Source organism: Ovis canadensis, chromosome X, assembly GCF_042477335.2.
Source record: "Ovis canadensis isolate MfBH-ARS-UI-01 breed Bighorn chromosome X, ARS-UI_OviCan_v2, whole genome shotgun sequence".
NCBI classification, from domain to species: Eukaryota; Metazoa; Chordata; class Mammalia; order Artiodactyla; family Bovidae; genus Ovis; species Ovis canadensis.
Genome location: NC_091727.1, coordinates 16,353,056 through 16,366,775, shown reverse-complemented (window position 1 = coordinate 16,366,775; position 13,720 = coordinate 16,353,056). Strand labels below are relative to the sequence as shown.

The 13,720-nt window shown below is 40.6% G+C and overlaps 1 protein-coding gene across 2 annotated transcripts in view; it reads right to left on the bottom strand.

Moving 5' to 3' along the window:
* REPS2 (RALBP1 associated Eps domain containing 2) overlaps positions 1-13,720 on the bottom strand; it is a 251,389-nt gene that overhangs the window by 29,522 nt on the left and 208,147 nt on the right. For both annotated transcript variants that reach the window (XM_070291379.1, XM_070291380.1), the window contains exons 15-16: positions 5,890-5,973; positions 4,699-4,844 (exon numbers count right to left, since the gene is read on the bottom strand). In XM_070291379.1, coding sequence (XP_070147480.1) covers positions 4,699-4,844; positions 5,890-5,973 — 230 coding nt within the window. The remainder of the gene's footprint in view (positions 1-4,698; positions 4,845-5,889; positions 5,974-13,720) is intronic.

The window sequence follows — 13,720 nt, the reverse complement described above, 5'->3', positions numbered from 1 at the left end:
GATGCAGGCAAGCAGACTCTGCCACACAAGCTCCCTGGAATGCCCTGGGGTGCCACAGGATACTTCCTGGGGTTCCAGAGAAGAGCTTAGGCCACAGAAGCTGGCACAGGTTCGGTCACAGTATTGCCACACAACACCCTCTAGTTCTAAACTGTTCAAGCAATTCTATTTTCCCAAAATCCATCCTTAGCAGAAACATAAAATACGGGAAAAAACAATCAAGCCAAATTATTTCTAAGAAAACCCCACTTCTGTCCTTATAGGCAGTTCATTAATGACTACACAATCTAAGAGCTGTTTATTACTTATAACCTGGACTCAGCAGCTCACTTGGAGAGAATATTTTATTAGTTCCTCTCTCCTATATGGAGTAGACAATGATGGTATCTGAAGCAGAATTTGTTTCTTATTAATAGGTCAGTTCTAATGTTAATTTCCCCAAAAGCTGATGACCATTTTGCAACTTGCTTTGTGACTCTTCTCAATTTTCCCAAAGATGGTATATAATAACAACCACTCTAAATGCACTGGAGAGAGATTAACTTACTACAAACCTTAGATGTTTAAGGGCATCAGAGCTTAATTCTCTCCCAGAACCCTAACCAGTAAAGGGCTATACAGACTAACCATTATGTGTCTGGCTGTCCTCTCTCCAGGTCTTAGAAAATTATGAGTGTTAAGTTGCTCCTTATCACTCTCAAATGAACTGGTCTGGGACCTGAAATAAGTCTCATACAGCTCCCTTATGGCAAAGTTTAGATACATGACATTTATAGCACTATTTGCGTTGCTGGTGGGTGCTAGCCTCTCTCACCCTGACCCCGTGAGCTCACCTAACTAGTGAAAGAATATCATGGTGAGGGATGGTGACTGAACAAGCAGATAAAACAAACGCCACTTTTCAACAAATGCTGCTGGGACAACTGGAAATCCATATGCAAAAGAATGAAACTGGACCCCTTTATCACACTGTACAGAAAAATGAATTCAAAATAGACCATAGGGGTCAATATAAGAGCTAAAACTATAAAGCTTGTAGATGCAAACACAGAAACTAATCATGAACTTGATATGGGCAATGGTTTCTTAGATATGAAAGCAAAAGCACAAGGGACAAAAGAAAAACATTAGATAAATTAAACTTGATCAAACTTAAAAATATTGTGCTTCAAATAGTGTCATTATGAAAGGAAAAAGACAATGCACAGAACAGGGGAAAATATTTGCAAATCATATATATGACAAGGGATTTATATCCAGAGTATATAAAGACCTCATTATTCAAAAATAGAAAGATAAGTAATCCAAGGATAAATGGGCAAAAAATATAAGCAGACATTTTCCCAAAGAAGTTATGCACATGGCCAATAAGCACATGTAAAGATGCTCAACATCACTGTTCATTAAGAAAATAAAAATCAAAACCATGAGACACCATTTCACACCCACTAAGATGGCTATGATAAAAACCCTAAAAATCAAATAACAAGTGTTGGTAAGGAAGAGGAAAATCTGGAACCCTCATACTTTACTGGTAGGATTGTAAAGTGCAATAGACACTGCCACTCTGGAAAACAGTGTGGAAGGTCCTCAAACTGTTAAACATAAAGCTACCATCAGTCCAGTCCAGTAGGAGCTGCTCAGTCATGCTTGACTCTTTGCAACCCCAGGGACTGCAGCCCACCAGGCTCCTCTGTCCATGGAATTCTCCAGGTAAGAATACTGGAGTAGGTTGCCATTTTCTTCTCCAGGGGATCTTCCCGACGCAGGGATCGAACCCAGGGCTCCTGCACTGCAGGTAAATTCTTTACCATCTGAGACACCAGGGAAGCCCAAAGTTACCAAATGACCCAGCAATGACCCAGCAATTTGATTCCTAGGTATAAATACTCAAGGCAAATGGAAATATCAGTCCACACAAAAATCTGCACATTAATATTCACAGCATCATTATTCTTATTAGCTGCAAAGTGGAAACAACCCAAATGTCCATCAGCTGATGAATGGGTAAATAAAATGTGGTATATCCATATAATGGAACATTAATCAGCAGTTTTAAAAAATTAAGTTCTGACTTATTATACAACATGGATGAACCTTAAAAACATGATACTAAGTAAAAGAAGACAGTCACAAAAGGCCATATGCTATATGATTCCATTTAAATGAAATAGCCAGAATAGGCAAATCTATAAAGACAGAAAGTATTAATAGATAATGGTTGCCTGGAATGTGGGAGTGGAAAGTGACTGCTAACGGGCACAGAATCTCTTTTTAGGGGCAATGAAAATGTTCTACAATTAGACTGTTATGATGAGTGTACAACTATATTTACATATACTAAAAACCACCAAAGTGTACATTTACCAGAGTGAATTGGATGCTACATGAAACACATCTAAATAAGGTTGCTTTTTTAAAAAAGATGAAAAAAAAAAAGACAAAGATTTCTGCTTGAACTCCACCAGTGGCCCTCCCATCTACTTTGGAGGATGTCATAGCCACCACTCAGTTGTCACATAGCCAGCAATGATGTAAAGTACAGATTACAGTGAAAAGTTGGGGAGAACATCAAAGAAAGTTTACACGTCTGTATCTCTAAGATCCATCCTCTAGACTGGAGGGTGGCTGGAAGATGGCCAAAGCTCTCAGGGACCATTAAGGACAAAATATACTTCCTTGATGCACTAATACCACTAGGGAACTGTCCATTTGGGGAAAAAAACAAACAAACAAAAGCTATCACCTAAAGAAGAGTGCTGCACAGATTCAGAATGAGGACTGACTTCATCAGCAAGCTGCACCCACAGAACCTGTCACTTTTCTTCCCATAACAGTGTAAGCAGGAGAAACCCTGCAGCAGACCATGAGACCTGTAAGGAGCGGTGTTATGACACATCCCAAGCATCTGTGTTAGTAACTAGTCAGGCTCACTTGAAGTCACACATAGCAGCAGGTTTCTGCCCTCAATTTCTGCCCTCACTCAATTTCACTGAGGCAAGTGATGGTTCTTAAAGTCAAAGCCTTCTGGAGAAGGATGGCTTGTCCAGACGATGGTTTTTTTGGTCCCTGGCCATGTCCACAGGTGTCCCTACCCTCTATTCAGCTACAGAAAGATATCTTAAAGGCTCTGCATGTGACCATTCTGTGCTGAGATGCTTAACAACAGAATCTCTTCAGGGGAATGAAAAGGAATCACATACTGCATCTACTCAAAGTCGGGTCTGAGGGTCTTGAAGCTGGTCACATGCATCAGGGGGACATGAGATAAGACAGGTAAAGAGGGGAACTGTCATTTATAGTACTGTCTTCTTCCCAGGAAAACACAGGCCAAAACAAGCAAGAAGGGTGGGAAGGAAAGGAAGAGGAGAGAGGAGGGGAAGGAAATCAAACCAATCTGAAATACACCCCAGCCTGTGATTCACACGCCCCTTGAGAGGTTGTCTTATCGCTTAGAAATCCTCTTTCTACATGACTGGGAGACTGTAATACTATCACAGAAATGAGTAAGGCAAGACTATAACCATTAAAATCACACCAGTCCAAGGGGCTGAGTGTAAACATAAGTTTATATTTACATATGTATATGCAGATTTAAAATGAAAGTTCTGTTCATCTGTGTCTCTTTTACTGTCTCGCATACAGGGTTATCATTACCATCTTTCTAAATTCCATATATATGTGTTAGTATACTATATTGGTGTTTTTCTTTCTGGCTTACTTTACTCTGTATAATCGGCTCCAGTTTCATCCACCTCATTAGAACTGATTCAAATGTATTCTCTTTAATGGCTGAGTAATACTCCATTGTGTATATGTACCACAGCTTTCTTGTCCATTCATCTGCTGATGGACATCTAGGTTGCTTCCATGTCCCTGGCTATTATAAGCAGTGCTGCGATGAACATTGGGGTATATGTGTCTCTTTCAATTCTGGTTTCCTCGGTGTGTATGCCCAGCAGTGGGATTGCTGGGTCATAAGGCAGTTCAATTTCCAGTTTTTTAAGGAATCACCACACTGTTCTCCATAGTGGCTGTACTAGTTTGCATTCCCACCAACAGTGTAAGAGGGTTCCCTTTTCTCCACACCCTCTCCAGCATTTATTGCTTGTAGACTTTTGGATCACAGCCATTCTGACTGGTGTGAAATGGTATCTCATTGTGGTCTTGATTTGCATTTCTCTGATAATGAGTGATGTTGAGCATCTTTTCATGTGTTTGTTAGCCATCTGTATGTCTTCTTTGGAGAAATGTCTATTTAGTTCTTTGGACCAATACAGTATACTAACACATATATATGGAATTTAGAAAGATGGTAATGATAACCCTGTATGCGAGACAGTAAAAGAGACATAGATGTATAGAACAGACTTTTAGACTCTGTGGGAGAGGGAGAGGGTGAGATGATTTGGGAGAAGGGCATTGAAACATGTAAGAAACAAATCGCCAGTCTAGGTTTGATACAGGATACAGGATGCTTGGGGCTGGTGCACTGGGATGACCCAGTGAGATGATATGGGGAGAGAGGTGGGAGGGGGGTTCAGGATTGGGAATTCATGTACACCCGTGGCGGATTCATGTCAATGTATGGCAAAACCCATACAGTATTGTAAAGTAAAATCAAAATAAATTAATAAATAAATAAATTTTTTAAAAAAGACAGTTCTGACTATGTGCTCATTTATCTGTTCTACTTACTTTTGGACTGCTGGATGGGTTTTCACAGTTGCTACAGGAGCTGGCCCGCTTACAGTGGTAGAAGGCTCTTGATTTTCTGTAGCTTGATTTTCAGGTCGGAATTTCCTACGGATGGGCTTTGATGGGGGCTGAGAATATGCTATCTCCTGTAGATTAAAAAAAAAAAAGTTAAACAAGTAAATGCCACTCATCTTGTCAATGCCCTTATGTTCCTTCTGGCCTGTCCCCACGGTCAGTCATGTACTCTATTCAAACTCCACATCCAAGGACATGTGGCTGATTTGTGGCTTGGCAAGACCTGGAGGGACCATCAGATTCCAGGGGCCTTTCCTTCTTCTTTTTTTTTTCCCCATGTTTGCAGCCTATTACCTTTTTGTTACCTAGAAGGACACAGGAATCAGTTGCCCTCTTTACCTCCTCTCCTTTCTTTTTTAAATGCTGTGTGCATCTCACATCATGAGGCCTTTCCTTACCAAAGACAAAATTCTCTCTTGCCTTACTTTGGGGCTTTGGGGAATATGTTCTAAATAAGTTCTAAGTTTTAAAGTTTGTAGAGGTCTTCATCACAAACTCCTCCTTCTCCTACCCCCAGCTCCTACATCAAGCCAAGCTGGTGAGCCACTGTGTCTTCTGGAAGGAGGCCGCTGGCTTGCTTTCTTGGAGGCCCTACCCCATCTGTCCTCCCAAGCATAGGCACATGCTCTGTGATGGGAGGAGGGCCTGAGAAAATGGGGCAGAAGAGAGGAGGGGGAGAAGCTGAATGGAGAGCATGGTGAGTGAGTAAGCAAATGCACTGGGACTCGGTGACACAGTGGGCAAGGGTAAACTGTGGCACAAAGACTAGAAAGGGGAGACCACCCAGGCCCCCTAGGCACTCCTCGAGGTTTAGTAGGGTGCAGGGCTCTGCTAAGGGCCCTCCCCATTGCTCCTCTTGGTCTTGCCAAAAGCAAGGCCATCATATTTAGATTAGAGGTTGAAGATGGAAGTACAAACTGTCAGAGACATCAAGGTGGAGCCCAGGAATCATTAGGACCCTAATCTTCACAAAGAACCCAGATTCAAGGAAATCTGGATCATAAACATTCATGTCAGGGCATGAAAACTTTAAAACAGTCTATGGGTTAATAGAGGCACGCAGCCTAGGGGAGGGGTCACAAGGCCATCACAGTAATGCCTTCATGCCGGCCTTACCTTCTTTGTTGGACTACTTTCTGCAGCTTGAGAGGGGGCCCTGTTCAACTGGGGATGTACCTCGGCCTCAGATGCTTGTTCAGACTGTAGCAAAACATCACAGAAAGGAAAAAAAAAGCAAAAATATATCCACCTAAATATGTAGTAAAGAGAGCTTAGGAAAATAGTTACTAACGGGAGACAGCCAAGGATGGTCAAGTCTGGCAATCCTTGAGAAAACTTTCTCTAGACTCTGCTATTCCCTCCCATCTCTCCTCCCAGAACTGTTCAATCTTAGGAAAAGGAGTAAGAGGAATGTCTTCTATAATTGGATGTATGTATTGCTAAAAACTAATGCTCTGAAAGTGCAAACTAAAAATAACAAGGCACAGTGGAAAAGTAGGGGAAAGAAACTACAATTTCAACTCAAGCACTAAGAAAAACAATAATTATAATAAAAAGCACTGACTTTTTTTATATCTAATTTCTGATAAAGAAACACTAGTAGATATGACTATTTACCTTTAAAAAAAAAAAGGAGAAGGGTAAGCATAATGGAGGGAGAAAACAGAAGGATTCTGGCTGCTGAGGGATACAGAGTCTGTGAATAAAAACACAAAGACTGGGGAGGAATGGCCCCAAAGGCCTGTAAGACAGTGGGGCCACACAGCCCAGTGGCAGAGCCCAGGGAGCAGGGACACCCTGTGCAGCTCCCTCTCTCCCAGGCTTGCTACATTTGGCGCTGCTAGAGTCCTTGGTTTTCAGCAGCTATTAGCCAGTGATGCAAAATGTTAACATGTGAACCAATAGGACCTCCACGTTATTAGTCCTCTATAAACTCACAAGCTAATCTGCATCACAGAAACACATTGCAGCACACAAGCTGTGGCCTGAGCACACCCACTTCATCGCTAACTGGGCCCTCTCCAAGCTCTAGTGGTGGCTCGCTTCTTCCTTCCTCTGACCCTACTCCTCTCCACCTCTCCTGCCAACTGCCCTCAGCACATCCCAGCTGCCTCTAGTCTTCAGAGACCAATGTCCAGCTCAGCACTCTTGTCTCCATTTGTATAGCTCCTGTCCCTAGCATCTGATCAGCCACAGCGTCCTACTTGGAATCATTCTCTCTTCCTGTTATGGCTCGTCTTATCCCTCAGATATGGGGTTTGGGGTTCTCCTGCTCCATTTTCCCATCACTGTTGACTCTTTCCCAGAGTAAGGCCATCTGCTCCTACACTTCCACTGCCTGCCCTGGATCCTTGGTGTCCAACGCACTCCCACTCCCTGCCTCTTCAAAACCCATGATGCAGGCACTCAACATGCCTGATTTCTAGTTCCAAGTTTTTCTTATAGCTTTCTCCTTTCGATGAAGGCTAACTGTATTATTACCATTGCTGTTACTGTTATTAATAAATGTATACTATGAACCACCAAAACCTTGCTATGTGTCACATGTTGCTCTGGATGTTTTGCATGGATTATTGCATTCATCATCACAGCCCTAGGAAGCAGAGGGGAAATTAAGGATCTAAAAGGCAAGGAATTCACCCAAGATCATACAAATAGCAGAGTGTGAAGCCAGGCTTCAGGTCCCAAAACTGGGCTGTGACCACTATGCTATATAGCTTCCAGCACTCTTGGGCCTGAGTGTTATTCACTCAAGAAATATTTATCCAACAGCCATGACAAGCAGGGCGTGTACTAGAACCAGTGCTCAAGGATGAATAAGCCCCAGACCTTGCCAATGAGGAGCTTGAAGTCTAGTGGAAAGGCAGATAAATGAGTGGGCAAACAGGCTTCAGGGGAATAAGGACTCTGCCAAGGACATGTGGAGCCTATAGGAACAGCTGGCCTTGTGGGTGATCAAGACTCAGGCAGAGGTGACATTCCAGCTGCAAGCTGGGTGAACGGCCAGATGTGGCCAACTAGAATGGCCCTGAACAGAGTCTCTTGATGAAAGTGAAAGAGGAGAGTGAAAAAGCTGGCTTAAAACTCAACATTCAAAATACTAAAATCATGGCATCTGATCCCATCACTTCATGGCAAACAGATGGGGAAACAATGGAAACAGTGACAGACTTTATTTTGGGGGGCTCCAAAATCACTTCAGATGGTGAGTGCAGACATGAAATTAAAAGACGCTTGTTCCTTGGAAGAAAAGCTATGACCAACCTAGACAGCATATTAAAAAGCAGAGACATTACTTTGCCAACAAAGGCCCATCTAGTCAAAAATATGGTTTTTCCAGCAGTCATGTATGGATGTGAGAGTTGGACCATAAAGAAACCAAAGAATTGATGTTTTTGTACTGTGGTGTTGGAGAAGACTCTTGAGAGTCCCTTGAACTACAAGGATATTAAACCAGTCAATCCTAAAGGAAATCAGTCCTGAATATTCATTGGAAGGACTGATGCTGAAGCTCCAATACTCTGGGCACCTGATGCAAAGAGCTGACTCACTGGAAAAGACCCTGATGATGGGAAAGATTGAAGACCGAAGGAGAAGGGGACGACAGAGGATGAGATGGTTGGACGGCATCACCAACTTGATGGACATGAGTTTAAGTAAGCTCCGGGAGTTGGTGATGGACAGGGAAGCCTGAAGTGATGCAGTCCATGGGGTTGCAAAGAGTCAGATAAGGCTGAATGACTGAACTGCACTGATCCCTCCCATCAAGAAGCTTACAGAAGCCTCTTAGGTTCATCCACCAGAGGGCAGACAGAAAAAGCAAGAAGAACCACAATCCCACAGCAGCTAAAACCAAAACATTACAGAAAGTTAATCAAGATGAAAAAGCAGAGAGTTATGTTCCAGATGAAGGGGTAATATAAAACCCCAGAAAAACAACTAAATGAAGGGGAGATAAGCAACCTTTCAGAAAAAAGAATTCAGAATAATGATAGTAAAGATGATCCAGGATCTAAGAAACAGAATGGAGAAGATGCAAGAAATGTTAACCAAGACCTATAAGAACTAAAGAACAAAAAATGATGGACAATACACTAGAAGGAATCAACAGCAGAATAACTGAGGCAGAAGAACAGATAAGTGAGCTGGAAGACACAATGGTAGAAATCACTGCCCCAGAACAGAATATGGAAAAAAGGATGCAAAGAAATGAAGACAGCCTAAGAGACCTCTGGGACAACATTAAATGCACCAACATTCACATAATAGGGGTCCCAGAAGGAGAAGAGAGAGAGAGAGGACTTGAGAAAATATTTGAAGACATGACAGCTGAAAACTTTCCTAACGTGGGAAAAGTCAACCAAGTCCAGGAAGCACAGAGAGTCCCAGGCAGGATAAACCCAAGGAGGAACACACTGAGACACATAGTACTCAAAATGATGAAAATTAAAGATAAAGATAAAATATTAAAAGCAACAAGGGAAAACTGACAAATATTAATAACATACAAGGGAACTCCCATAGGTTATCAGCTGATTGCTCAACAGAAATTCTGCAAGCCAGAAGGGAATGGCATGATATATTTAAAGTGATGAAAGGGAAGAACCTACAACCAAGAAAACACTACTCAGCAAGACTCTCCTTCAGATTTGATTGAGAAATCAAAAGCTTTCCAGACAAGCAAAAGTTAAGAGAATTCAGCACTATCAAACCAGCTTTACAACAAATGCTAAATGAACGTCTCTAGGCAGGACACACAAGACAAGGAAAAGACCTACACAAAATAAACCCAGATACAGGATGCTTGGGGCTGGTGCACTGGGATGACCTAGAGGGATGGTATGGGGAGGGAAGTGGGAGGGGGAATACATGTACACCTGTGGTGGATTCATAGTGAAGTATGGCAAAACCAATACAATATCATAAAGTAATTAGCCTCCAATTAAAATAGATAAATTTAAATTTTTAAAAAAATAAAATGTTAATAGGATCATATATTCATAATTACCTTATACATGTTAGAATGTCATTCTCCCAAATCATCCCACCCTCTCCCTCTCCCTCTGAGTCCAAAAGTCCGTTATACACATCTGTGTCTCTTTCCCTGTCTTGCATACAGGGTCGTCATTGCCATCTTCCTAAATTCCATATATATGTGTTAGTATACTGTATTGGTGTTTTTCTTTCTGGCTTACTTCACTCTGTATAATCGGCTCCAGTTTCATCCATCTCATCAGAACTGATTCAAATGAATTCTTTTTAATGGCTGAGTAATACTCCATTGTGTATATGTACCACAGCTTTCTTATCCATTCATCTGCTGATGGACATCTAGGTTGTTTCCATGTCCTGGCTATTATAAACAGTGCTGCGATGAACATTGGGGTACATGTGTCTCTTTCAATTCTGGTTTCCTCGGTGTGTATGCCCAGCAGAGGGATGGCTGGGTCATAAGGTAGTTCTGTTTGCAATTTTTTAAGGAATCTCCACACTGTTCTCCATAGTGGCTGTACTAGTTTGCATTCCCACCAACAGTGTAGGAGGGTTCCCTTTTCTCCACACCCTCTCCAGCATTTATTGCTTGCAGATTTTTGGATCGCAGCCATTCTGACTGGTGTGAAGTGGTACCTCATTGTGGTTTTGATTTGCATTTCTCTAATAATGAGTGATGTTGAGCATCTTTTCATGTGTTTGTTAGCCATCCGTATGTCTTCTTTGGAGAAATGTCTATTTAGTTCTTTGGCCCATTTTTTGATTGGGTCGTTTATTTTTCTGGAGTTGAGCTGCATAAGTTGCTTGTATATTTTTGAGATTAGTTGTTTGTCAGTTGCTTCATTTGCTATTATTTTCTCCCATTCAGAAGGCTGTCTTTTCACCTTGCTTATATTTTCCTTTGTTGTGCAGAAGCTTTTAATTTTAATTAGATCCCATTTGTTTATTTTTGCTTTTATTTCCAGAATTCTGGGAGGTGGATCATAGAGGATCCTGCTGTGATTTATGTCTGAGAGTGTTTTGCCTATGTTCTCCTCTAGGAGTTTTATAGTTTCTGATCTTACATTTAGATCTTTAATCCATTTTGAGTTTATTTTTGTGTGCGGTGTTAGAAAGTGATCTAGTTTCATTCTTTTACAAGTGGTTGACCAGTTTTCCCAGCACCACTTGTTAAAGAGATTGTCTTTACTCCATTGTATATTCTTGCCTCCTTTGTCAAAGATAAGGTGTCCATATGTGTGTGGATTTATCTCTGGGCTTTCTATTTTGTTCCATTGATCTATATGTCTGTCTTTGTGCCAGTACCATACTGTCTTGATGACTGTGGCTTTGTAGTAGAGCCTGAAGTCAGGCAAGTTGATTCCTCCAGTTCCATTCTTCTTTCTCAAGATTGCTTTGGCTATTCGAGGTTTTTTGTATTTCCATACAAATCTTGAAATTATTTGTTCTAGTTCTGTGAAAAATGTGGCTGGTAGCTTGATAGGGATTGCATTGAATTTGTAAATTGCTTTGGGTAGTATACTCATTTTCACTATATTGATTCTTCCCATCCATGAACATGGTATATTTCTCCATCTATTAGTGTCCTCTTTGATTTCTTTCATCAGTGTTTTATAGTTTTCTATATATAGGTCTTTAGTTTCTTTAGGTAGATATATTCCTAAGTATTTTATTCTTTTCGTTGCAATGGTGAATGGAATTGTTTCCTTAATTTCTTTTTCTACTTTCTCATTATTCGTGTATAGGAATGCAAGGGATTTCTGTGTGTTGATTTTATATCCTGCAACTTTACTATATTCATTGATTAGCTCTAGTAATTTTCTGGTGGAGTCTTTAGGGTTTTCCATGTAGAGGAAACATCTGCAAACAGTGAGAGTTTTACTTCTTCTTTTCCAATTTGGATTCCTTTTATTTCTTTTTCTGCTCTGATTGCTGTGGCCAAAACTTCCAGAACTATGTTGAATAGTAGCGGTGAAAGTGGACACCCTTGTCTTGTTCCTGACTTTAGGGGAAATGCTTTCAATTTTTCACCATTGAGGATAATGTTTGCTGTGGGTTTGTCATAGATAGCTTTTATTATGTAAATGGATTACATATAAATGCACCAACCAAAAGACATAGACTGGCTGGGTGGATGAAAACATGTACATGCATGCACTTTCACTTACAACATCACTCCATTTGACCCCCAAAATTGTGTGTAATTATTTTATATTGTTTAGGTTAACCATGTTCCCATTATGGCTTGTAATTATAATTATCTCTTATTTTTCACCTGGCTGTTAATTGTGAAAACTGATAAACATCTTTTACTATTGTGATTATGTAGCTATTACTGACTTAATACCATTATACCATGATTGGTCAATAGAAAAAATAATAGAATTCTATATCAGCAAAACCACCATTTAATAGAAAAATCTGTAATCACTTTTAAAAATTCAGATGTATATCAGAAATATCTTGGAACTTTTTGAAAAACACAAATGCCCAAGTATCACTTTTTTCCTCCAAGCTCCAGATATGTTTCGAATCAGCAGCTATGTTTAAAAACAACTGGACTATATGATTATCTTTCACTTTTATCTAGTTTGTTTCACTTTTTCTATTTCATATTCGCTGCTCCCATTTCATTCAGTTTATGTTTTCCAATTTATCCATCTCTTCTTTTCTTGATATTCTTTCTCAAGCTTTTATCAAGTGTAGGTAGAAAAGCTTTACAAAACGTGAATTTTTGCCCATCTAAAAATTTTATGACATTCTGATTCTACTTGTTTGACAGTATGAATAGAATGCTAGATTTCTAATTTAAAATAATAGATATGCAACAATCAACAAAGGCTTATTGTATAATGGAAACTATAGTCAATATCTTATAATAACCTATAATGGAATATAATCTCAAAAATAATATATGTGTCTATGTATAACTGAATCACCTTGCTGTGCATCTGAAACACTGTAAGTCAACTATACTTCAAGAAAATTTATATATTAAGAAAAAAGAAAAATATATTTTCATTCTGCTTTTGCAACAACAACAAAAAAAAGTTGGACAGGTCACATGGACTTGGATGGTGCTGCCCCTTAGGATGTTGAGAACTACTGAGGAGCCTTGATGGGACAACATGGGCTCTGCTCAGCTGGCTCCCCAGAAAGGGATATAGGCCCAGGGAGGCTAAGCATTTGGATTCTCCACCAGAAGAAGGGATCATTCACTTATTCAATTAGACAGATAATTATTTTATACATCTGATGTGCTACTTTCCAAGAATCCTCATCTCGAGCTCTACTTTTAGGCAACCTGACCTGAGACACCAGGCAATGTGCTTCTAGAAGAGGGGAGTTAAAGCATTCTAGTATGTTTCTCCTTGGGCTCTCTCTTGAATAAACTTTTCTGGGAGAAGCCAGGTGCCATGTCCTGAAGCACTCAGACAGCCTTGTGGAGAGCCCCACATAAGAAGGAAGTGAGGCCTCTTGCCAACAGCCATATGAATGTGCCATCTTAGAAGTGAATCCTTCAGGCCCTGTCAAGCCTTCCAGACGACTTCTGTCACAGCTGACATCTTGACTATGGCCTAATGAGGGACCCTGCACCAGAATCACCCAGATTAGTTTCTCCTGAATCTTGAACTCATAGAAACTTTGAGATATAAATGTTCATTATTTTAGATCTCTTAAAAAACATTCCAGTATGCCTGGGACTTGGGGTCTAGTTGAGTGGAACAAGTGTGAACAGTGGAGAAAAATGGGCAAGCTGAAGCTGGAGAAGGACAGTGGAGTAGATGACACGTGGTCTTATGGATTGTCCTGGCTTGTTTTATCAGCCACTCAGCGCCATTCCCCATGACTAAGCTCTTCTGAGCACTGAAGGGGATCAGAGCCTGGAAACTACATTTATACAATCTCCTGTCAACACAGTTCCTTGCTGCCACTGAGGGTCACTCACATGAAA